We start from the raw sequence: 26,712 nt of genomic DNA, 5'->3' as shown, positions 1-26,712 counted from the left end.
AGAGAGATGTCTACATCCAGAGAAAGAACTAGAAAGAACTGAGTTTGAAACCAGATTGAAGCAAACTACCTGATCTTTTTTCTTGGTTTTATTTCCTCTTTACCATTTTTCATTCCATCTGATACAATCCGTCTTTACAACCTGACTAACGTCTAATGTGAAAATATTTATAGATCCTATACTTGATTGTATGCCGCCATGGAGGGGGGATGGGGAGGGAGGGGAACAGAATTTGAAACTCAAGGAATTGTGGAACTGAATCTTGTAAACTAAAAGTAAACAAACAAATTAATAAAAAAAAAATGCTTACAAAAAGCCCCCCAGAAAATGTTCATAAATTAAGGTAGGATAAGATTTCATTTTCTCTAATTACAAAGAGGACTCATGATTAATTTGGGGTTTTGGAGGGCACAACTTATTTAGGTCATTATTATAAGCATTTAATGCATAAATTTAAAAACATGAGTAGTAGATTTAAAAATTGCACAGTTTTGCAACAAAGTTTTTGTTCTTGTAAGGTCTTCTAAGAATAAAATATTTGGAGAAGCAAAAATAAAAAAGAAATCATGTGTTACAAGGAACTGATGGCATTTGGGTTGGAGAAGAGAATACCTAGGGCATAATGTGATATCATCTTCAAGAAGACCTGTCTGTCTGGGAAAGAGAAGGATTAAAATTGTTCTGCCTGGGCCCCAAGGCATAAAAACTCATCACTGAACTCTGTCTACCCCAACTATGACTCCAAAAGGAAAAAAAATCAACCTTGTGCAAGATCTGCCATGGAAACACTGAGGTTAGACTGGATATTCACTCACTTATTCGCCTGCCCCATTATTGTGACAATTTCTATATCTGCAGGTGAAGGCAAATGATATCTTGGAACCACTAACCATAGAAACATAACCATAGCCTATCCTGAGGAACTCTCATGAGAACATGACTTTGGGGACTAGGGTAAGAAATCTCTCTGAATCAACTAAACAACACTAGAGTAATTTGGGGTATTTTCAACAGAAGAAACAAATGTTAACTATATTTATGTGATATCACCAAATCAAGACAATAATAATAGGTAAAGGACATTGGGACCAAAAATTACCAGATTCTTGGTGAAAGGGGAACAACAAATTTGAAAGTGATAACTGGAGTCTGCTTCAAGTTGAATTTCTCTTCATTGGTCATCTTTGCCATCATTGATAACAGCCTTGGGATAAAGGCAAATACTGAGGCAGGTACCAGCCCTGGACTGAATCAGACATGAAACTCTCAGAAGAGTGAATGTTATCCCCCTGAGGCTAACCTGGAAGTGATACATACAGTGGTCCCAGAGTTCTTGGGATAACCCAGAGAAAGGTAGGAACTGAAACGAAGCTATTTTACCCAAATCAAATCAGCCTCAGGAATACAGCAAGTTAGGCAGCTGGCTTTGTTAACATTTCAAGTCAAGGGTTTAGGCCTGGATCAGATACCAACCTAGAACCAAATAAGTAATTGTAAAAATAAAGAGAATGGTCTTTAAACAGAGGCAAGGGATTCAAGGTAGGGGTATGGAAGGGAACCTCAGAAAGAAGACTGGCACAACACTGAGAATTCTCAAATAAGACAAGTCAGATGAAAAAGAAGTAAGAACAGCAGTAACTAAAGGATACATTTTGTTTTCAGTTTCATTTTGTGTTACCTTTATAAGGTATTTAACTGGGCACTGAGCTTAGCAACACCTCTGTTATTTTATTGTGTGTGTGTGCGGGGGAGTACTTTTGCAAAATTAATCAACAAGCATTTATTAAGTGCCTACAATATGCAAAGCACTGTGCTACAAGCTTGAGATACAAATAATACAAAAGTGATAAAGTCCTTGACCTCTCGAGCTTACCACATAAACAAACTGTGAGCCGAGCTGAAGAGCAGTTATGAGAGTGACTCCTAGGGAAATTCCCAAAACATTATCATCCCCTCCTCTCTATTAAAATCCTACCAAGGTCCAATTCAGTTCCTAATTCCTCTATAAAATCACTCTTGAACCAATTCTTTCCTTTCTCTGAACTCTTATAAAAATTCACAATTCATCTGTCAACTAACAAACCACCCCATGACTTCAGCTCTTGCTATTCAAAGCTTCTGTTTCCATGCTGCTAATGTTAGCTGAAGCTTCTATAGCCCTTTAAGGTTTGGCAAACACTTAAACCACATTATCTTAATTTAATCCTCACAACAACCTGGGTCTCCAGCGCTAGAGCAAGCATCGCTCTCATTTTACAGATGGAGGAAGTAGGACTTGATCCCGGGAAGTCAAACTCTTAATCCAGTATCCTTTCCTTTCTACTAGTCTCCTATTACAGCCTACTTCTAGAAACTGATATAGTTCAATGACATATTTTATCAAAGAGTAGGTAACTAGTGACAGAAATATATCGGTGGCACACAGATTAATACCAGGACATGTCTGCTTCCTGCCTCCTGGACATTTTTTCTTTTATTTCCTCCCCAGGGCCCTTCCCTAGCCCTCTTGGACCACACCTTGGGGTCAGCCCCCACTTTCAGAAAGGCCCCCTCGTCCCATGCCATCTAGGCCACAGCCTCCCCCGTGCTCTGGTTTGGTTATGTGAGCCCTCTCCTCAGCCAGTCACAAGAAACTTGTACCAAGGACAGCAGCATTGTCTCTTGCCCTTAGCTGCTGCTGATACTTACTCAGAGATTTCTTTTGCCACAGTCCCCATCCCCCTTCCATATCCAGATGTAACCTTACAGAAAGAAGCTCTGGTCTCAAGATTTGTTGATCCAAAGTATTACTGTATGTAACTCTTCACATTTATGTTCTGCCTTCTCAACCGTGCCCCCTCAAAGTAAGGACCTCGTTGTCTTCTTTGTCTTGATATTCTCTACCTTGCCTATTACAGTGCCATATAAACTCCTTCCACCAACTTATCTATAGCTTACTTTCTTAAGAGTTGCCTAGAGCTCTGTGATCTTAAGTGACTTGCCCAGGGCTACAAAGTCAATATGCTGCATGATTTGAACTCAGGCCTTTTTGGCTCCAAGGACAGCTCTCTTTTTTACCTTGTATATAACAGATAATGTTTGCTGATCAATAAAACAAGATCCAGTAACCTGCAATATTACTTATTTCTGAAGTTTGTTTTTTTTTTTTTACTGCAGAGGCCAAAAAAACACCATCGTAATAGAAAATGTTACTATTTTATTATCTAAAGGAGGTAATACATAGCCCAATAAGCAAAAGCAATAGGATATGAGAAGTGGAAAATGGCCAGAAATTCCTGATTCTGCATTTCTGAGCCACCCCACCATGGTCCATCGCTGCTTGGGCAAAGTCCAGGTCAGTAATGATGAGTTCCACTTTAACTTGAAGCAGCAAATGAGTTTCAAGTCAGGAGAGTCTTGAATGAGGTGACTAAGTGGAGATTCTCAGTATGGACAGGCATCAGAGGCTCTGCTTGGCCATAACCCTCCCCTCAGCATGAACTCTCTCCATGACAAGTTTTACTCATTTAACTGCCTATGTAAGAGCTGCTCCATCCTGAAGCTTAACCTCATTTCCATGACCCAACAATAGGCAGGACATTTGAGAATCCTGGGCCAGAGTTTAAAGTGAAAGCCTTAGTAGTGTTAAAAGATGGGGGTGGGGGGGAAGAATGTCCTTGGATCTTCTTGAGAAGGATGGAGTTTGAAGGAATGGGGGTCAAAGGGTGATTATGCACACTGAATGGTCATAGGCTCCAGCTACCTCACCCTGATGCAAGTACTCCCTCACGGATGCAAAGCTGTTTTAAAGGTACATGATGGGGGGAGGGGGAGGAACAGGGTGAGGAGTGAGACATGGGGATTTGCTTCCTCTCACTGTGCAGATTTAAGCTGGAGGCTCATTTCTCACACTTCACTGGTCTCCCAGGTCTAGTATATAGCACCCAAGGATGAATAAAGTCCTTTTAGTGCAACTGCGGCTTCTGGGAGGAACTACAATCCTCCAGTCTCCAATTCTAGGAAAGAAAGATTCAGTTTCAACTAGCCACAGGGAAAACTACATAGAACTTCTCACCACATCTACCTTCCCTTGAGATTTAGGGCAGCAGGTGGGAGCAATTAAAGAAATACACTGGGGCTTAGGTATCAATGTCCTTTAGGTATCAATGGTCCTTAAAAGGACCATTAGTGATCCCATGGCTTCAGATGGGCTTATTTGCTACTCCTGGAAGGGCATCTCTCCTGGCAAATTTACAGTGGAGTGCAAGCAGAAACAGCAGCAATTGATGCTAAAATACTCACATACATTATTAGTTTAAATACAATTGTCCAGGCTTGGAAAGCTAATAGGAAGGTGACCACTTCCTTCTCAGCATGCAGTGCTCCCCAAGCACACCATAACTATGCCAAAGCTGATTAGTGATTTCATATGGGCCAACTGGTTTTTGGTCTGGCTGGCCTCCTAGGTATAAAAAGAACAATGACAAAACACAGTGTTCTCCAAACCTGGGAGAATGTGTGTGTGTGTGTGTGTGTGTGTGTGTGTGTGCGCACGCACACACACACACACACACACCCCTATGTATTTTAAGAAAGGGGAAGAAATACAGCTCCATGGTAGCTAAGGCTTTGTGCAGCACTGTGTACACTGTGGATATCGAGAGCAGACCTGAGGAGACACGGAGTCTTTCAGTCAGTGGCAGCACAAGTTGCTGCTGCTTCCTCCTCAATACACGGGATGGGCTTCTGCAGGAAATACATGACAGCCTGGACCACCTTGTCTGGTGCAATGTTGTACACAGGGTGAGTGGGCTGCTGCAAAGCGAAGAACATACAAACATACTGTTAATGCATTTTTTTGGTAGGAGCTGTAGTCCATGTTAGTACTTCTATTCTCTCCCTCTGAGATACAAGCTTCTGGAGCAGGGTGTCATCCTTGGTACCACTATCTCTCAGGAAGCCTACCCAAGTCTTAGCCCTTGAAGTGCCACTCTGGACCCCAGCTTCTTCATCTGTAAAATGAGGGGATTGGATCAGATGGCTTCTGTTGTCCCTACCAGCTCTAAATTTATGTTGCTATAAGCTTATGTTCCCAACTCAATGCATTTACCTTTGCTCTAGCCAGTATAAGCAATTCAAGTTAATAATAGGTAAGGAAAAAGGCATCAGTTAAAAAAAATATAATGGCAACATTAAAATGAGTAATTGAATTCTAAATTTGAAAACCACTTAAAGGAAGGAAATCTTTATAGAAATATGCAACTTACACAGATTTCATGCAAATCTGTAAAAACTAATAAAATAAATTTTATTTATCTGAATTTTACCACTGGGGGAACCTTGAGTCTACTAAGGTTCTTTGAGGGTACAATGTAGAGACTGACAGGTGATAACTGCCATTAATTAACTTGATTGTTTCAAATCTTCTGGATATTTGCAGACTGATCTGACTTTCTGATTCTAAAAAAAAAAAAAAGAAATAGTAGTAGGGAGGCGCCCACAACTAGAAAATAAATCAGCAGATACCAAGGGCCATGGTGTGTATGCTAGAACTGGCCTTTCTCAGACTGTGGCTTTTTTAGATATTCAAAACATGGAGATAGCTAGCTGGGGGCTGCATTGAATCACCATCTAAATAAATCACCTCACATAAATAAGGGAAGAGGGAAGGGACTTAGGTTTTGTGGGCTCCTTTCAGAGTAAAGCAAATCCAACAGTCAGGTCTAGAAATTAAAAGCAGTTACTCTATTCTGAGCAATACTGCATTAAGTTTTCAGGGCAAGCTCTAGGGTAGACCCTAGGCCAAGTGCAATGGTGACTCAAAGGACACAGTAGATTTAAAGCTGTGATGTAAGAGGCCTCCCTCACATCTTACCAAGCGATTTTCTGGCACTCCCAAGACCACATCACATAGAATCTCTCCACTGCCAAAGTGCTGTGCTATGGATAAGCCACTCAGGCAATAACAGGTGTGGTAGAAATCCCTTGACCTAGAAGGAAAAAACACTGTTGAGGAGAACTTCTTAGTACAGAAAAAGCCCAACAACGAAGGTTATATTTAGTATCTTTCTTTGGATCAAACAGCTGCCTAAAGACTCCAAGTTCAAGAGTATAGACAAATCAAATGTATTGAATATGACAACAAATGCAAAGGAATCCATGTAGTTATAGAAAATGCAATTTTCCCAAACAGTTTTACATAAATTCTTTCATTTTTAAGCACTCTGCTCAGCAGATATGGATTCCATCTCCATTTGGTGAGGCAATGTGATATTTATTCCAAAACTCTTCAAAAGGAGTAAACTCAACACTACAATAATCAAGTTCTTCTCAAATTAAAAAAAAAAAAACACCTCTAGAAACAGGCAAGTCCTTTCTGACAACCTGCCAAGTGCCACTAGTCTAGAGATGGAGTTTCCCTTGGGTGCCTAATTAAGAGTAGCAAGCTGGCTGAGGTAGGAGGCAGGAAAGTAGTAGCTCGTTTGGTTTCCAAGTTGTTTGTTTTTTTTTTTAATTATAGCATATAAAGGCGTCTTATATTTGTCTTCCATCATTTAATCAACTCTGTAATTAGCTGCTGTGATTACAATCTCTGTCAGGTACAATCATGGATTTTTCAATCCTATTGTTCTTTTAAGTCAGCTGTTTCTTTTAAGGAAAGAAAAGAAAAGCCCCTATCAAGTCTGTTTGCCTCCTACTGCTTCAGCTTCCTGGAAACTATTGATGTGATGGGGTATATATGTTTCGGGGATGTGTGTGTGTGTGTGTGTGTGTGTGTGTGTGTGTTTGGGGAAAAGACTAGAAACCAAGAGTGGTATGTGGTTCAGGGGCACTTAGAGAAGCGAAGGGCCGGAACTGGGGTTCTCTCCCTTTAAAGCACTAGCAATATGAGCTTGAGGGAGAACCAGAGGGAACTAGGCCCCATCCCATAACAGCATCTAAAGTGCTTGACATCTACCCATCACTGGAAATCATCTAACTGTATATGGATGACTTCATATTTTCCATCTTTCTTCTCTCAAAACAGAACTTACTTGCCAGGCTTATCCAGAAGGCCCCCTGCAGGGCACTGGCAGCATAGGAGAATGTATTCCTGCAAGGCCTGCTGGTGAAACATCCAGCGGCTCATACTAAGGGCAGGATCACCTAGAAAGGGGAAAGAAAGCCTACATTAAATCAGGCAAAATGACTCCAGTAATTACTATTACTTGAACTAACCTCAAATAGTGGGTACTGAGGAGCTAATAGCTTTCTAGCTCTTCTTGTTCAGAGTGATGGAACTGTAGGTTTCCCTTTAGTCTGAGATTCTTGGCCTGATTAGTCATTTTTGGGCTTCAAATTTGACTAGAAGCTAGGACCTCTGAGATCCTGCTTCATACAGGGATATGAACCACATGGCTAATTGCTTCTGGACTTGCTCTATGCCTGGCACATGGTGTAGGACTCACAACCACTCCTTATCCTGCTATGTCATCTTTTCAGGTACAGGTCCCCTCCTCGGTCTACTCTAGATCTATGACCCAGAACTGAGTACACTGAGCAACAGAGTAGGCAGTTGGCACCTTTTCCTGCACCTTACACAAATTTAGGCCCCTTTATGCTGGATCTGGGAACTCTTGCTCTGATGCACAGTCTTGCCTGTATTGGAATACTCCAGTGTCTGCAAAACTCTGTCTCTCCATGCTACTTGGGATAGAAAACTATTAACTTTTTAAAAATTATTTATTATTGTGTATTTCCTTATCAGGATTCAGTCTGTTGCATTTTTTAAAAAATTGTTTCAGATTTTTTTTTTTGGGGGGGGAGGGAAGAGTAGGGGCAGCTCACTACTTCTTCCTGCTACTCTACTATCTTCCCATCATACCTACTAGGGTCTTAAAGGAAACCTGAAGAGTTTCATTATCTTTCCAGGGTTTTTCCTCTATCTTTCTCTTAGCTTGGAAAATTGCCCTATGGAACATTTCCAGCTATTTCCCTGACAATAATGGGGACAATGACAGGCTACCTAAGTTTTTATAGCTCTCATAATGATATGAATTTTGATAATTGTGCCATCTATTAGGCATGGTGGGGCATAGCTTGCTACTGAAGAGTATGGATTGTTTGAACTCAGAAGTTCTAAGCTAGAGTCGGTGTAAATCTGATTTCAGAGTAAGTCCAGCACCAGGAACTCATTAGGGGGTGGCAAGCTTCCTAAGGAGGAGTAAACAGGCCCATAACAAAAAGAGAGCAAGTCAAAGCTTCCTTGACGACCAGCAGTGGGACTAAGTCTTCCTAAAGCTTTTATGCATTTTTAATTCTAATAACTGAAGCTGTAGGTAGGAAAGAAGGCTTTGTGAACAGCACTGGAAAAAAATAGCCAAAGATTAGCACAACCACAATGTACAATTGTGTATTTTTGTAAATTTTGTGTAATTTTGTACATTTTTACCATAGATTCTGTGACAAGTGCAAAATGACTTAAATAGAAAAACTATGTCCTACAGCTTTCAGTACTGGACTCCATATCAGCTATGAGAAGAAAATTCAAATGGTTGGAGAGCTATGACTAACTAAACAATATGACTAACCTGTGCCAATATAACAAACATGATGATGCTACCTAATTTATTGCATCTTACAGAACCAGAGAAAATAATAACAAAGTTCATCTGGAGGAACAAGAGGTGAAAAATCTCCAGTAATGAAACAAAAATGAATGGTGCTTACAATTACCAGAGCTTAAATTTAACTACCAAAGCAGCAGTTATCAAAATGACTTGGTACTGCTTAAAAATCAGAAAAGTAACTTAGTAGAATACAATAAACAAACAAGACCTAGAAGTAAATGAACTCCAGTATTTCCTAAATGTAAGAACAAAAATTATTGCTGGGTAAAAATCTTTATTTGACAAGAAGTGCTTGAAAAACTGCAGAAATAGGTCTGGACCAGCATTTTATATCCTGTCATATTAAGGTAAAAATGGATACACAAGCTAAATATGAAAGATCGTATCATAAAAAAAATTAGAGGAAAATAGGAAATAACTTTTCCAATGAAAGACTTGGGAGATTTCTTAACCAACAAAGAATAGAGGAAATCATAACATATAAAATCATTTCAGCTTTGCAAAATTTAAAAGCCTTTACATGAATCAAATGACTATTGTTAGAAAAAGAAAAGTTGTAGACTATAAAAATTATTTGCATCAAGTGTATCTGATAAAAGTTTGATTTTCAAGATATACAGGAAAATGACATAAATGTGTAAGACCAAGAGGCATTCCCTAATAGAAAAGTAAACAAATGATATGGATACAGTTTTTTTTTTATTTTTAAAATACATTATATTTGATGTCTTTGTCTTTATATTAAAACTACTTCCCATACTCTGTCCAAATAGAAAATTTTTTAACAAGGAAAAAGGAATTAAGAAAAATATCCCATATGGTGACTATTACGATAATACATAATGTGTACAATATTCATTATTGTCCTGGCCCTTGCAAGCAATCATTTTAATAGGATTACTATAAGTAATGAACAAATACGGAGTAAAGATAATGTTCCAGGAAACTCTTATGTTTCCTATGTTTCATTCAAACTCCAGTGGTTCCCTATTCCTTCTAGGATCAAATAATCTGTCCAGAATTTAAAGCTGCCTACAACCTAGTCTGTTTCTACCTTCCAGTCTTCTTACACATTCTTCACCTCCACAGTGGCCTGCTTGCTTTCCCTAATACATGAGGCTCCATCTCCCATTTCTATGTTTTTACCCTGCCTGTGCTCCATGCCTGGAATGTCATCCTTTTTTTTTTTTTAAACAGTTCCTGGTTTCCTTTAAGATTCAGATCAACCTACACTTTGTACACAGGTCCTTTCCTAATTCCCCCACCATCTCGACCTACCACTCTATGGTTACTTTGCAGCTACTCTGACTATATATTATATTTACCTGCTTATGTACATGTTCTTTCCTCTTTTAAAATGCCAGTTCTTTGGGGGCAAGGGCTGTTTTTGCTTTTCTTTATAGTTCCAGTATTGGCACAGTGACTGGCATATAATAAGCACTAAGTAAATGTTTATTATGTCCCAATAATCCCATACACCTCTGCCATGAGAGGGAAGAGGTGTTTCATTACTAATGTTGTTCAGGTCTTTCAATTATTTTCCATTTATTCAGGGTATACTTTCCTTTTAGTGATCTTTTCATTTATATTGTCATTGTCTATATTATTCTCTCAACATATAATTTCCAAAAGAAGAAATATAAATTGCCATTAACCACATTTTAAAAAGTATTCTAAGTCATAAATAATGAGAAGTGCTCATTTTAAAAATTTTACTAAAACTGGAAGATATTTTAAGAATTAAAATAAGTCAATGCTACATAGGCTATGAAAAGTCAAGCACTCTAATGAGTAAAACAATTTGGGATCATTTGAGAAAAGTAACTAAATTGTTCATTAATCCCATAGAATGGGGAATTAATGAACACATTTTGATATATAAATGTAATGAATTATTGTTGCACTATGAGAAATGGATATTAGGAATATAAAGAAATGTGTCAAGACTGCTATGAACCGATGCAAAGCGAACTAAGGAAAAATATACAATAACACTAATAACGCAAATAAAAATAATACAGAATGAATAATTAAAGTCAGAATACATTCAATGATCAAGACTGAATCCAAAGGTCAGATAACTATGGATTCCAAATGTATCACAGACAAGCTGTTTCACAGTTCTACTTAACTGTTTTACTTTATCACAAAATTACAAAAGAGGAACTAAATGGATTTAGATGTGAATTCTATCAAACACTTAAAGAACAATTAATTCTAATATTAAATAGGTAAAATAGGAAAAGAAGTTCTACCAAATTCCTTTTGTGACACAAATATGATTTTGATACCTAAACCAAGGAGAGCAAAAACAGAGAAAGAAAACTATAGGCCAATCTCCCAAATGAATTTTGATGCAAAATATTTTAAATAAAATATTAGCAAGGAGACTACAGCAATATATCACAATGATCATACATTATGACCAGGGAAGATTTATACTAGGAAGACAGAACTGGTTCAACAATGGGAAAACTACAGAATAATTTGCCATATCAATAACAAAACCAATTGTATGATTATCTCAATGGATGCAGGAAAAGCTTTTGACAAAATACAACACCCATTCCTATGTAAAAACAAAAACAGCGAAAGCATAGGAATAAATATAGCTTTCCTTAAAATGATAAGTAGTATCTATCTAAAACCATAAGCAAGCATTATCTGCAATAGGGATAAGCTAGAAGTCTTCCCAATCAGAAGTGAAGCAAGGATGCCCATAATTACCACTATTATTCAATACTGTACTAGAAATACTAGCTACAGCAATGAGAAAAAAAAACTGAAGGAATAAACAATAAGGAAACAAAACTATCACTCATTGCTGATGATGTGATGATATGGATTTAGAGGACCCTAGAGAATCAACTAAAAAACTAGCTGAAACAATTAACAACAAAGTTGCAGGATATAAAACAAACCCACATATATTAGCATATTATTATATATCTATGTAATAGCATAATATATCCATATATTAGCAAAACAGAAAGAAGAGATAGAAAAAGAAATTCCACTTAAAATAATTGCAGACAGTATAAAATATTTGGGAGTCTACCTGCCAAGATATACCCAGGAACTATATGAACACAATTACGAAACACTTTTCACACAAATAAAGGCAGATCTGAACAACTGGAGAAACATTAGTTACTGATGGGTAGGCAGCCAATACATAATAATTATTATAATAATATAATATATAATAAAAATGACAATTCTACCTAAATTGTCATCTATTCAGTACCATATCAATCAGCCAACCAAAGAATTATTTTATAGATCTAGAAAAAATAATACTAAAATTCATCTGGAAGAACAAAAGGTCAAGAATATTATCATGGGAATCTATGAAAAAAAAGTGAAGGAAGGGAGCCTAGCAGTATTAGATTTCATACACAAAGTGGTAATCATCAAAACAACTAGGTAACAGATTTAAAAAAGCATTGTGGGCCAGTGGAATAGATTATACACAACATACAGAAGTAAACGACTATAATAATACAGTGTTTAATAAACTCAAAGATGCATGTTTGGGGGGCAAGAACTCAATATTCAACAAAAACTGCAGGCAAAACTGCAAAGCAGTTTAGCAGAAACTAGGCATAAACCAACATCTCACACCACATACCAAGATAAAGCCAAAATGGATACATGATTTAGAAATAAAGGGCAATTGTTGGGCTTTCATTTTGAAGAGGACCAATGACATCATGGAAGTGATGTCTTGACTCTAGAATAAACTGAAAATTCTTTTGAAAATTAGTTGTTCATATCACTGGGTCATTTATAATGGCTTACACATTGATGTCAATTCCCTATGTAGCTTAACTATCAGAAATTATACTACAATACAAAACTGAATCATAAATCAAGAGCTGGAAAGGACCTCAAAAGTCCAAACCCCTCATTTTAGAGATGAAGAAACTGAGATCCTGGGAACATCAGTGACTTGCCCAAGGTCACACATGTAGTAAACCTTAGAAACAGATTTTAGATCCAGGCTCTCTGACTCTAGAAACAGTATTTTGCTCCAAACCATATTGCCTCAATATTTTAATATTTGATAAAAAAAGACTTTTTCCCAACTGAGAGCTTCTTCATGCAAAAGCTTTTAAATTTTATGCAGCTGAAATTATCTGTTTTATCTTTTATGATCTTTTCTATCGCTTGTCAGATCAGGACTTCTCCCCTGATCACAGATCTGAAAGATACTACCCTCTTGTTCTCTATGTTTATTAAGATGTTATCCTTTTATGTTTAAATCAAGTATTCATATAAAATTTATTGCATTTTATGTTGTAAGATGCTGGTCTGAACCAAATTTCTGATGAATTGCCTTCCAGTTTTCCCAAAAGTTCTTGTAGAATGAGAAGTCCTTCCCCAAGTAAGTTTGTTCTTGTGTATAATGAAATACTTAATATTAGGGTCCTGCTTAGCTGATCTATTCCATTGATCAAATTTTATATATTTTTGAACTAATATTAAACAATTTTAAGAATTACTGCTTTAGAAAGTTCTTTTTGAAAACTAAAAAAAAAACGAATTACTACTTTATATATAGTTCAAGATCTGGTAATAACTATTCACTTCAGCTTTTTAAAAAACCTATTTCTTTCAAAAATCTAGATTTTGTGTTCCTCCAACTGGAATTCTGTAATTATTTTTCTAATACTTATAGTAACCTCATGGTATTTAGAGGAGTATAACACTAAAGCATAGTCATTTCTGTTATATTGGTACAACCTAACTATGAAAAACGAATATCCAATTATGTCTTATTTTATTTTTCTATAGTTTTATAGGTGTATTTATATAAGTCCTGAGTTTGTCTCAATAAGTTAACTCCTGGTATTTTATGTACTTTATTTTGAATGGAATTTTTCAATAGTAATTTTTTCTCTGTTTAGAGAAAGTAACACTTATAGCAAGATATATAGATAGATATATATAGTTATATATAATATATAGTTATAGCAAGATTTATAGAGTTACAACTCAGTAAGATCATGTAGATTCTCTTACCTTGATGACCTCTCCAGAAGGCTTGAGATACACACACACACACACACACACACACACACACACAACGCTCCTTTTCTTACCACTGGTGTCATTTAAAAAAATTTTAATTTATGAAATAAAACAAGAATTTCCACAATATAGTAGAATAAAAAAAGATGATTGCACATGAAATTGAAAATCTATTATGTACAACTTCCTATTTCTTTTAAATATATATAATAAATTTATCACATAAATTTCTTTTTTACACTTCCCTCTCACCCTAGAGATGGTCAGTATTAGACACAAATACACACACACACACATAAAATCATGGCCTCATTATCTTCAAAGTCCAAGATTTCTGAAGAAGTGAAAGCTTTCCCTTTAAGTCACTGAAAAAACTTAGGTGCAGCAATGAATCATGGATAACCTCTTCTATAAGCAAAGAACATATGAAAAATCATCTAAAATGTGAATAACAAGAACATCAATAAGTGGCTCTTCTCACCCTTCCTCCCAGACAAAGAAGACTAATAGAACTGATTTGCTGCAGCTCCCTCCAGATTTTTCTGGCAGAGTGACTATATTTACTTATCTACAATGTGTTTGTTGTATAGAGGACCTCTTGACAAGTATGTCAAAAGATCAACAATTCTGTGGTACTCTCAATACAAACAATTCTAACTAACATGAACATCAAAAGACCCAAATTCATGTCTTTTCATATGCCTCATTTTCCAGAGAAAAAATGTCTCATTTTCTCACTTCCATATGAGTAAACAAGTTGAGAAGTAAGCACAGTACCCAGCTCAGACTAATACACGGTCAAAGAACTGTTAAAACCAGAAATACAGATCCCTGTAGGCTAGATATGGAGGTTACTAAGGACTCTATCTCTGTGTTATGTAAAACTTTGACTGGATACAACAGAATTTGAGAATGTGCAAAAGCCTTACCTAGGTCCTAATCAAGGATAGGAACCATTCTCCAATTATTCTGACTAAAATAATATAAAATAATAGAGCTACTGAAAACACTTCATATCATGTTAAAATAAGATACTGGAAAAACTCCACTCCCACTAGTTTTTCTAAGAGACTCTTCATGAGTTATCCTCATTTTGTGGAAGAGGAAGCTGAAGCTCAGAGAGGTTAAGTAACTTGTCCACTGTCACAGAGCTAGAAAGCATCTGAGGCAGGATTTGTATTCAGGTCTTTCTGTCTCCGAGTCCAGCTCTCCATCTACAGTGCTACCCAGCTGCCTTATGAGAAAGAGCAAGTTTCTCTTCCCCATTTCATTTCTAGGGTATCCCTCTCCCTCCATGTTTTCTTTCCTCTCTTATAACCAATATGGAACCAAGCCATCCCCAGACCCTGTGCTTATCTTTCTTTACTCCTTTTGTCACCACAGAAACCAGTGGCATTTTGAAAGCAGCTTTGCCTCTTCACTCTCTTTTTGAATGTAAGCACTTTGTGATCTTTTATCCTCTTCCTATTGCTCAAATGCATTCACCTTTCCAGATTTCTTTTGTCTCTTGTGTTTACATTTCATAGATTCTACCGAGCTCTGGTTTGAAATGCTTGAAAGTTTATAACTGTTAAAAGTTAATTATTTTTATCCCGTAGGCTAAAAATACTCCGCTTTGCAGATTAAGTTATTCTTGGTTAAACGTAAGTCTTGACACTTTACCATTTGGAATATAGTATTCTGATAGTTTCTTTCCTTTGAAGTAGTGGCTCTTAAGTTTTGTGTGATACTGACTGTAGTTCCATGGTACTAGAATTCTTTCCTTACAGCAGTTTTTTTATCTTTTATCAAAAAACTCAGGATTTCAGCTTTGACATTTATGAGCCTTTTAAATTTGCACTTTCTTTCAGGTGGTAACAGTCTTTCTACTTTTACTTTGTCATTTGACTTTAACAGACCTGAAGAAGTTTATTTTATGATTTCTCATAAGACAGTGTCTAGGTCTATTGTTTGGTAGTGGTTTTCAAGGAACTCTGATGATTATTAACTTTTCCCCCCTCGTTTTATTTTCCAGATTGGCTAATTTTGACATCTGAAACATTTTCTTCTATATTTTCCAATTTTTTTTTTGGAGGAGGAAAGCAAGGCAATTGGGGTGATTTTGTTTTAATATTTCCTATTGTCTCATAGAGTTATTGAGTTATGACTACTCCTCTCTGTTTTTCAGGGAGTCCACTACTTCTATGAGTTTTTCCACCTATGTTAAGCTATTTATTTTCCTTGCAATTTTCTCCTCTAGAGTTCTTATTTCATTTTTTAACCACTTTCTTAATTTCTTATAGGTACTCTCATGGTACTTGTGGTCAAGCTATTAATTTTTCAGATTCTCTTCTTCTGGATTTACCTTCTCCCAATCCATAGTACTTCTTTACCATGTTTGGCATTTACTTCTATTTAATTAGTTTTTGGACTGGGGTTTTGTACTGAAGTAAGACTCTGCTCCCTCCTCTTGCATGAGGCAGTCAAGACCTTGGCTTGGCCCTGTCCTTTCTGTAAACTGGGTGGCACTGATTCTGCTGTCAGACTAAGCTCTAACCTCTACACAAACCCCTGGCTTACAGTTCAGTTTCTGGTGGCTCCTCAGCCTCTTCCTCTGTTTTCTTTTCCTTGCACAGTTCAGAAGCAGGAATTGGCTAATGTTTCCCAACTGGTTACTATCAATTACACTAATAACAGGTCTCCTGAAAGACCCAGGTGCATTGTTTCCCAGATGCTGTAATGACCCCATCTCTCCTTCCATGGATCCCACTTGCCTTTCTTTAGTAACATGCTGCCTGAGTGTTGCTGTAGCTTACTTTCCTGCTGTAGCTACCTAGGCACTAGGGCTTACGCCTCTCCTGGCTTGTCTCCACTCAAAATGTCTTCAGGCTTCTGGAGATCTTTTTTTGTGATGTCCACAACAGGAAGGGGGAGCTTGAAGCTATTTTCCTTTAGTTTTCTTTATTACTGTTCCTTCTAGTAAATTTTTATAAATTTCCTGGAACATTTATAAAAGAGACCTGCACTCCCCTAGGTCCTAATATATCACCATGTTAATCAGAAGTCTGTTCACTGCCAGTCTTGGTCAGCAGGAAAAGATGTGCTAAGTCTGCTCTCATCACGTTTGTGTTCTCTGCTACTTAAAAACCTTCTCAGGGACTGAATAATTCCCTTTCTTACCCTTTTCTCTTACTTATCTGATTACTTACATAGGCTTTCTCAGTCTACATAACTATTAAGCACAACTTAGGTAGGGAAGTGCTGCTTGAAACTAAATTGTTATGATACTCAGTAAGGAAATTTATACAAGAGGAAAGAGGACCAAATCCATATACAAAGAAGCAATAACATCCTTGAAGGATTTGAAAGGTGGATAACCTGTACCAGTCTACTCAGAGAAGAAATGACCAAAGCACAGTTTAGGTTCCTCAAACTACAAGAACCATTTCATGTACCTTTCTTGCAATAGAGAACAACAAAGCATATTAGCTAGAATGTTGCAAATGGAATCAGGAAAACCCAGACTAAAATAGATGCACTTGTGATATTTACTAACCTGTGCGAGCATAGGAGAGTAACTTTACCTTTGTTGTGAGGTTCAAATGACATTTGAGAACTTTATCCAATAATATCCATTATTACGGGGCGGCTAGGTGGTACAGTGAATAGAGCACCGGCCCTGGAGTCAGGAGGACCTGAGTTCAAATCCGGCCTCAGACACTTAACACAAAAACTAGTCGTGTGACCTTGGGCAAGTCACTTAACCCCAATTGCCCTCCAAAAAGAGCCCTTTATTACTATTCCTCAAGGCATGATTTACTTATGTTCATTCACAATATCTAAGTAGGCATATCTCATTTCAAAGCACCTAAAAAGAGCAATATGGATCTCTCAACCAATTATAAACCTCATTAATTCATATAGCACTGGCAGCTTTGCCACTCACTTGCACATTGTACTTACCTTGAGCATGTAGTGCTCGGTGGAGCAGTGGCAGTAATCCTGCCTGCCAGAAAGAGTAACAGCCATCTACCAACTTGTTGCATCGTCCCTGAAATCCACCTTCAAACCTCATCTGCCGGCTTGTCACCCATTGCTTAGAACAAGAAACAAAAAGGAGAGTTGGTCACATATAGCAAAGACAAAATCCAGGGGAATTACTTTTTCTTGGAAAGAAGTCTTTTTTTTGCCTTTTGGAGGGCAGTTGGGGTTAAGTGACTTGTCCAAGGTCACATGGCTAGTTTGTGTGTGTGTGTGTGTGTGTGTGTGTGTGTGTGTGTGTGAGTGAAGTGTCTGAGGCTGGAACTGAACTCGGGTCCTCCCGACTCCAGGGCCGGTGCTTTTACTCACTGAACCACCTAGCCGCCCCAAGGAAAGAAGTTTCTTAAGAAGCTTGATGTTAGAGATTTTTCCATCATCTCATCCTTCAATGTAATGAAAATGAGAATGAAGCATTTAAACTTCCCAAAAAATCTATGAGTCTTTTCTTCTCTATCAATGGCATCAAGAGCCAAGAGTTTCTTTCTCTGCTAAGATTGTGGCTACCCCCTCTGAAGACTGTCCAGGCTAAGCTAACATGAAAATTTAAGGAAATGATGGCTTGTAATTTATCATTTTTCACTAGCCTGATAATTTTATTTTAAAATATCCCATTTTTCTCACCATCTCAGATAATCTCAAGTTTCTCTTTCAGTGAACAAACACTCCCCACTCCCATGTGAACCCTGGGAAACTGAAGCTTGAACAGAAAACAAATTACCCAAGCTCTCTTAGCAAGCCAGCAGAAGAAATGAAGACAAAATGAATGAATTAATAGCTCTGTTCAGTCTAGTCTCTCCACTAATCTCCAAAATGAAGCTCATTAAGCTGAGACTAAGAGATCTTTTGTTCTGGAACTCTTAATATATAACTCAATCAAAAACTGACATGTGACACACACCATTCCGAGGTCCTAAGACCTAATTTTTCTAAGTATATTTGTCTGTTAAGCTAAATATATGGATAGTCTTAGCTTTTAGAATGAGCCTGACCAGGCAGGTGAGCAAATGTCATGTTATCTTTTTTTCTCCCAATAATATAGCTTAGCTGATAGCTTACTATATTCACTCCCAGAGCAGTTAAAGGGCCATGAAGATTAGGCTGCAAGATATTCTCCCCGTAAGAGGCTTCCTTTATTTTGGCCTTGGAATTAGTCAGACACTACACCAAACTACTAAGAGAATTCACTGGAGATCTATAATTATGGAAAGGGGTGAAAATAAGCCATTTAATGTCTAGCCCTCTATTTAGGTAGAGGTAAGAGAAAGACTATATAACTACTTAAGAACTCCTCTAGTCTCAGACTTGAATCAACCCACACCCATGTTCCTGTGACAGAATTTAAAACTTTTACATAGGATAAAACCAATTGCAATGTCATGTTGCATTGAATAGTAGTGAACTAAATTATAATTCTAAAGGAAGTAAATACCAATACTGGAGGAGTGGTGCATAATTTATTTTAATTCAAATTCTCACATGTTCCATGGGCTTTTTAAAACTGCTTTTAGGCCCAATCTAATTTATTTTAGATCTTATTCTATTTCAATCCATAAAAAACTTTCTCATAGTTTGGGTCTTGATTGCCCCAGAGATTTTCTCTAAATATATCACTATAATGTCTGACATCCACTATAATGCTCCTGATCCCTACCTGAAAGACTGAGATTTCATATTTGCACCCCTTGTCACTGGACTAGAGTTGGAAGAGTCTGGTGACTCTCAGACCACTGCAGAAGGCCGTTTCTTTGGGTATGTTACTTTGGGGGAGCCTTTCTGAGGATGAATGAAATGCTTCTGCTGCAGAGCTTGTTAATTAGAAAAAGTACTTTGGAAGCTCATTGATAGGTCCAGGGTTACACCTTGAAATTTAAAGAGAGTGGAGGATGAGGAGCTGAGCATCAGGGACAGCATATCCTACACTCATGGTTAGTACAAGGTATGCCTACTCCCCATAAAATAAATATAGGGAACTCTGCCCCTTTTATGGCTAGGGGATATGTATATGTTTTTGCATCTAGCCTTAGCAGATTACATACACCATGTTCTGATAAATTTACAAACTGGAGTATATCATGTTGAATATGGCCAGAGGTCCTGAATCCAATGAGTATATCTTAGGGAAATGAAGAAGCCATATTCTGAATGCAGTTACCTGGCACCTTTATTTTTCTCAGAACATTCACTGAAATGCAGGGTACTAAATATACACATGGCATGATAATAGTCTTGGCCTCTAAAATGTTCCAAAGAAAAATCTTTCTTTGGCAACTATTACTAACACATTTCACAATCCAACTTCTAATTGAAAAAAAAAAGACTAGGGCTGCAGCCTTGTAAGCATGAAGGAATTATACACCGGCTAACTGAAAGATGTCTTAACAGATCCAAGGAGGATCTTGAATAGTCAAGCCAAATATTCTCCTTGGAATTCACACAAGCATTTATTCTGTTCAGTGCTATAAGATGTTATAATGTCGTGCAAAAACAGGAAAAAAGAGACCTGAGATTAAAGGCAAAGGTTGCTTCTACCTCTACCCTCATCCCCAATAGCCAGTCAATAGGCTAATACTTCTTTCATTTGTTCCACCTGAAGAATTAGCCCTTGCTATGAAAATTTATTCCTAGAGGTGAGCAGTTTGTAAGTTTAAGACAAGCGTCTTATTAGCTTTCATCACAGTCAGTCAGTCATTATTCTGGAAGTCTTTGAACTAACATGGATTGATACCAAGGCACTCAAACCAGAAGTCTGCATTGCACACAAAGGTACTTACTAACAAACACTTCAGATTTAAGGATTTCTCCTTCTTGAGGATGACCAGTGCTGCCAGTCCACAAAAAGTATAGCCACCATGGGCCTCCATCCCTGGCACACCACCAATTCCACCTTCCCAGTTCTGACACCTAAAAAGGGAAGGAATAAAAGAAATAAAGGAGAAGTCAGGTAAACTTAACTAATGCCAATACTATGTGCATGCTCACAAATTAAATATCCTTTCTTCTAACAAATAATGAGAACATGCAGATTAAATTCAATACTCACAATTTAGAAATTAATAATATCAACAATATCACCTGGCTCTATAATCCCAGGAACCAGAGAGTCTTCTCTTTACCCTGGCCATTTTCCACCATTCCACTGTACTTGTATTTCTTCCACCACCACCCCCTTTCTACCTCTAGAAGTAAAAACTATAAGGAAATCAAAACTACAATTGCCTCAAAAAAAAAAAAAACCATGTCAATTGACTGCCCTATTATTATGCTCAATCTTTGTGACTTTCCAGGCTCTAACACCCTGACCTGAGCACCACTTCCTTACTACGTGCTGTCTTCCCCATATAAGATCTGTGAGAGCAGAGACTGTTTCAATCTTGTATTTATATCTCCAGCATTTAGCACAAAGCTTGGTATAGTGCTTAATAGTTTTCATTCATTCATTAATAAGTTACATGAGACCTTTTTCCCCCCAAATAACCCAGGGAAGTACAGCTGAGCTTAAAAGCATTTCACCAAAGCTAATAAGGGAGCTGTTCCAAACTAGAACTTCTTTGGACAGCTCCACGTGGCTCTAGCTCTTGACTCCATGCTGCGGCACTATCCCCAACACTTAGAATCCACTCGTCTTCACTTCCATCTCTTAGAATATCCTTGATTCCTTCAAAATGCACATCACACACCACACCAAGTAATACAGTTATAATCTTTAGCTACTAGTTGTACCTCAAGATTAACCAGTTATGCTAAATCACACAGTGAGTCATTGTTTTTCTTACCTTGCTATCCATTCTGCAGTACCCTCAAAGAGTTTAGGTGTGATGATATTAGTTAGGGAGGCAACTGAGGCAGCACAGTAAGCACTTCTGGAGAGACAGAATGAGCCAAAGGGTTCAGTTCTAGATACCAATCCATGTAATGTTCACTCAGTTTCAGGTTCTCTTCCCAGTAGGTGGAAATTATCTGCCTAACATTCAGTCACTTCATTTGGCTCTCCAACAGAAAAATCTGGCATTCTATTCCAACCTTCACATGGCAGGTTTACATTCAAAGAAATAATGCCAGTACTGAATCCATGTCACTCAGAAGTGAATTAACCCTTTCTTTCTGTGATTTATAATGACCTGGTATAAGGGTCACCAATCTTTCAATTCAACAGATATTTAGTAAGGGCCAACTATATTCAAGGCACAGTTGTAGGTGCTAGTTATCAAAGATGAAAATTATTGCCCTCAAGGAGTTTACATTCTACTGGGGGAACCATTTTTGGTAATAGTTCTACTTTATAATATAGACAACAAATAACACTAATGCCAGAGATATTTTTCACCAAACTTAATTGTACCAATTAAAAAATTCTCACTATTTTGTTTGTGTTGTTCAAGATATTTCAATATGAGAACTACATACTAATCATTTTCTTTAAGAAAGTCTTTCTTATAATGCATATATATCTGGCTAAGAAGCTAGAGAGAGGGCTCTAAGGAGCCTCTTGTGAAAGTGACATTAGGGTGAATCTGAGACATTCAAATGAACACTTCTTGATCACTGGTCAACCAATCTGTTTACACTTATTTCAAAGAAGTTAAAACAAGTGATGCAAGGGGTACTAAAAATAAGCTAGCTTAGTTATGTCCCTGTCTCATTAGAAACTGAAACTTCATTGGCTCTTTAATGTAATCATAGTCTATGATAAAATAACCCCTTTAGGAAAGTCTATTTTTTTAAGTTACATGTTTATTTGCCTTCTACTTTACTGAAGACTGTAAAGTACTTAGAAGGTAAAGAAAACCTCATATATATCAAAACAAAAACATTAAGCCACTATAGACTCTCAATTTTCTTCTTAAAAGGCAAGAACATGAGACAATACAGAAATATGCACTTACCTCCTCCAAGATAACAGCAGCTATTATCAGAACTTTGAATTTTGCTTTCTATTACATACTATATGCTCAACTACTGAATAATTTTTATTAGTATTACACACACAAAGAAGCAAAGCATGAAATCCATCAGTGTAATAGAGCAGTATTAGGGAAAGGGGAAAAAAATGAAATGGTATCTTAGGAACTTTCCAAGCTAAAATTTTGTCTTTCGAATTCCTAAAAGGACCAATAGAATACCACAGTTCTAAGAGAATTTACATCATCCTCTAAAAACTAAGGTCTTCAAAGAGAGAAACAAACTACCACAGACCCAGAGAAACTAGTGAAAAGATTGACTGTACTGGCCATGACACATTGGGCCAGAAGCCAGATGACTATAGACTTTCAAGTTTAAAAAGAGGCAAAAGTCTCTTGAAAAGAAACTGTAGCCGACGAGGGATAATTCTCAACACTTCAGTCTGGTCTAATTCCTCCCATGACCATATTTTATTCCATTTACTCCAGTGTCATAGTTACTTCTATAGTCAATCCTACTTTTCCAGTATAGCCTTTTCAATCATTTATCCCCTAAACTTCGTTTTGGAGAAAATACAAATTGTTTCCTCTGATCACATTCACAATCCTTATTTCTATGGAAGCCTAAAGAGAGAAATAGGAAAGTAAACAGAAGGATCTCCCATCCATTATGTTTCATAGGGATATGCAGAAGCCAGATTTCATAAGGTACTCTGGAAGTAAGCTTTGCAGACAGTTTAAGTATATATTTCATACACATGCATATACATATACATTATGACGCCTGTCCTGTTCATGATCATCAAAATCATAGCAAAGAGAAATGTAGCCTCAAGACATATCAGAAGCAAACTGAAGGGCCACAGGTCATATTATTATTAAAAATAGTTACAACCTGGTTTATTTAAAACCCAGACAAAACCAAATAAGTGTGATAATATATAAGGAAAGTGCTTTACGAACTGCTAAATGTCATACAAATATAAACTTTTTATATTACTATTCAGGTCATAGGTTGCCAATATAATATGCATAGCCTTGAAACAAATGTCAATGGCACCTAAGCATGGTTCAGAGTTCTCAAGACTCTAGCCAGGTTCTAGTTTATCCCATTCATATTCTTTCAAAGTTAACTAATTTCTAAGTATTTCCCTCTCCCCTTTAACTTCCATTTTCTGTACATTAATCTGCCTGTTTCCTTCTGATAAACAAAAGGACAAATTCAGCAGGATCATTATTCTCATGAATAAAAAGAAAAAATCACTTAGATATAGCTTTTTAGCTTTAAGAAAAATTTCTCTATATTAAGAAATCCTACAGAAAAGTCTCACTCCTATGCAATACTGTAATATAAAGGTGACCTTTGCTTCCCGCTGGCATAGCCAAATTCTGGTAGGTGCTAGAAAGGTTTTGACAATGGTTATCAATGACAGAATTTCTATTTTCAGAGCACTAGCCTTGAAAAGTATGGAAAGGTAGTCAACCCACTAGGTAAACAGATTAAATATGGTTGGCCAAAGTAACCCACGAAACAAAGAAAGATATAAATCACCCTAAGTGATGGTAGCTGTAGCAGAAAAGAGGAAAGAAGGTGGAAAGAATGCCACAGTTTTTGGATCAGTTGTAAACACTGGGGTTTGTTTTGGGGGGGGGGGGTGAAGAAGGGCAATCGGGGTTAGGTGATTTGCCCAGGATCATACAGCTAATCAGTGTCTGAGGCTGAATTTAAACTCAGGTCCCCTTGACTCCAGAGCCAGTGTTCTATCCACTGAGCCCCTAAACATTAACATTCTGTTTGTACTCTAAATGTGAGATCTTTGTCCAGTGACCAATAAGCATGTTACTGCAGAAACTGACTTCTACATTCTTGTTATAAGTAAATCAGAAGGCAAGAGAAAGGTGTAACTAAATGTTAAGGGTAGCTCTTAGGTTCTTAGGTAAATGAAATAGTTGATAGAGCTGATTTTATCATGTGTTTAAAGGCAATAAGAAACCTCATTTCCTGGGGCATTCGGTCATTTCTTATTGCAATGTTCATGGTGAACACTTACTGAAAGACCACTGTCACAGATAATTGTAATTTATGCACCAATACTTGATGCAGAGGTAGAGAAATTTTTTTTAAGAACTCAGTTAAACTCAGTAAGTTAAATCAACATATAGATCAATGCTCAGTGATTTCAATGCAAAAATGAGACTATAGAAAAGTGGTGAAAAACACTGCAAAATATGGCTCAGGTTTAGAAAAAAAAAAAGACCAACAACTCGAACAGTACACATATATCTATTTATCATGAAGATGTTCTTCAAGAAGAGAATAAGGAGGCAGTGGACATGGCAAATATAAAATAGTATGACAAAAAGCAAAACTGACTATATAAAAATAATAATACTAATAGCTAACATTTATACAGTATTTATTATGTGCCAGTCACTCTGCTAAGGACTTGACAATTATTACCTAATAATTAATTAATTAATTAATCTTAATAACAACCCTGGGAGGAAGGTGCTATTATTATTACCTCCATTTTACAGAGAAGGAAATTGAGGCACAGAGAGGTTAAGTGACTTGCCCAAGGTCTGTCTCTTTCTTCCTTCTTCCCTCCCTTCCTCTTGTTATCATTACTATCATTATTATTATGTGTATAATGTGGGTAGAACACAGAATTTGAAGTCAAGAAGATCTTCTTTCACATGATGCCTCACACACTTACTAGCTGTGTGACCTAATAGGATGTATCTTAGGTCAGATTTGAAGTCAGGTCTTTCTGACTCCAGGCTTCAGTGCTCTATCCGCTGTACCACTTTAACTGCCTCTGTATATCTTAATATAAAAAAACCAACATATTACCACTGTAGAAATCAACTGTGTAATTAACTGTCTGTGTAGAGTCTGGTCACTGACCTTGTAAGAGCAAAGATGAAAATCAGTACCAGGTTAGAAGAAAGAATAAAAACAAAATAATGCCTAGCTGGATTATTTAAACAAGCTCCTGATGCAAAAAAAAAAAAAAATATGGAAATGGATAAAAGTATGGACATCTATACAAACCATTACTGTTTCCTATGAAAGTTTATCAATTTGTTAATTGCCAAAGTAAGGAGGCCAAACAAGTCTAGAAACTGCCTCGGCCCAGTAAACACTTGATTTCTTTACCAGGTAGAGAGATCTAAAGCTAAACGCAACACAAGTTTAGAATATATTTATAAAATTGTAAGATGGATTTAAATTTATATTGAGAATAAAATTGTAAAATCATAAGGTGTAATATTATGAGCATTTGTCACCTCATTAGACAGTAATTAGTGGTCAAAGAAGAACATGTTAATAGAAAACTTAACAAGAAACATAATCCAAATCATCCTGAGATTTAAGAACAAAATTGAATAGAGGACAACAAAGATAAAAAATGGAAAAGATCTGCCAAGGATTATATTAAGTATGTCCACTGTCACACTTAATTATTTAATTCTAGAAAGGATAACTATAGCAAAAGAAAAATTAGTTGGATGCAAAGAGAAAAAAAATTACTACTATTTATAAACGATATTATACTTTACTTAGAAAACCCTAAAAAGTAAACTAAAAATTGACTGAAATAACTTTGGTAAAATAGCAGAATATAAAACAAACTCACAAAAATCATCACAATTCTTGTATATTACCAACTAAACCCCGGAGGGAGACATAGGGGGAAATTTTCCATTTGAAATAACTATGAAATATCTAAAATATCTGTGATTCTACCTACCAAAATATATTTAGGATTTATATGAATGCAACTAAAAACACTCTCTACAAAAAAAAAAGGAGTAATTAGAGTAATTGGAATAAGTAATTAGAGAAACAGTAATTATTCATGGCTGGGTCATACTAATGTATTTCATTTATAGATTTAATGCCATTCTAATCAAACTACCAAGGGGTAAACACTATAAAGACCTACAAATAATACTTTAAAAAAATTATCTAGAGAAAAAAAGTCAAGAATCTTAAAGGAAATAACAAAAAAAAAAAGTAGTAATGTTAGAAGGCCTAATATTACCAGATCTTAATCAATTCTCTCAAATCAGAGAATATGAGTTCAGATTCCAACTCTGAAACACTGTGGCTCTGTGCAAGTCTTTAAATCTTTTATATGTGAAATGAGGAGGTTGATCTAGATGGG

General features: G+C 36.7%; 1 protein-coding gene across 5 annotated transcripts in view; it reads right to left on the bottom strand.

Moving 5' to 3' along the window:
* Positions 1-3,176: 3,176 nt before the first annotated feature.
* The window catches only part of FNTB (farnesyltransferase, CAAX box, subunit beta), a 103,215-nt gene continuing 79,679 nt past the window's right edge, over positions 3,177-26,712 (bottom strand). For 3 of the 5 annotated variants that reach the window (XM_069082380.1, XM_069082384.1, XM_069082383.1), the window contains 6 exons: positions 21,416-21,502; positions 20,414-20,543; positions 17,565-17,697; positions 7,014-7,125; positions 5,855-5,969; positions 3,177-4,794 (listed from right to left, as the gene is read on the bottom strand). In XM_069082380.1, coding sequence (XP_068938481.1) covers positions 4,669-4,794; positions 5,855-5,969; positions 7,014-7,125; positions 17,565-17,697; positions 20,414-20,543; positions 21,416-21,502 — 703 coding nt within the window. In that variant the 3' untranslated portion in view covers positions 3,177-4,668. Of the gene's footprint in view, positions 4,795-4,869; positions 5,440-5,854; positions 5,970-7,013; positions 7,126-17,564; positions 17,698-20,413; positions 20,544-21,415; positions 21,503-26,712 lie in introns of those variants that run through there. The other 2 variants (XM_069082381.1, XM_069082382.1) reach the window with 2 other exon arrangements.

Source organism: Petaurus breviceps, unplaced genomic scaffold (assembly GCF_028583685.1).
Source record: "Petaurus breviceps papuanus isolate PSGF00001 unplaced genomic scaffold, PetGlider_PUasm1.0 164, whole genome shotgun sequence".
In the NCBI taxonomy this organism is placed as follows: Eukaryota; Metazoa; Chordata; class Mammalia; order Diprotodontia; family Petauridae; genus Petaurus; species Petaurus breviceps.
Note: the sequence above shows the minus strand (reverse complement) of the source record. Positions and strands in the feature narration are given on the sequence as shown.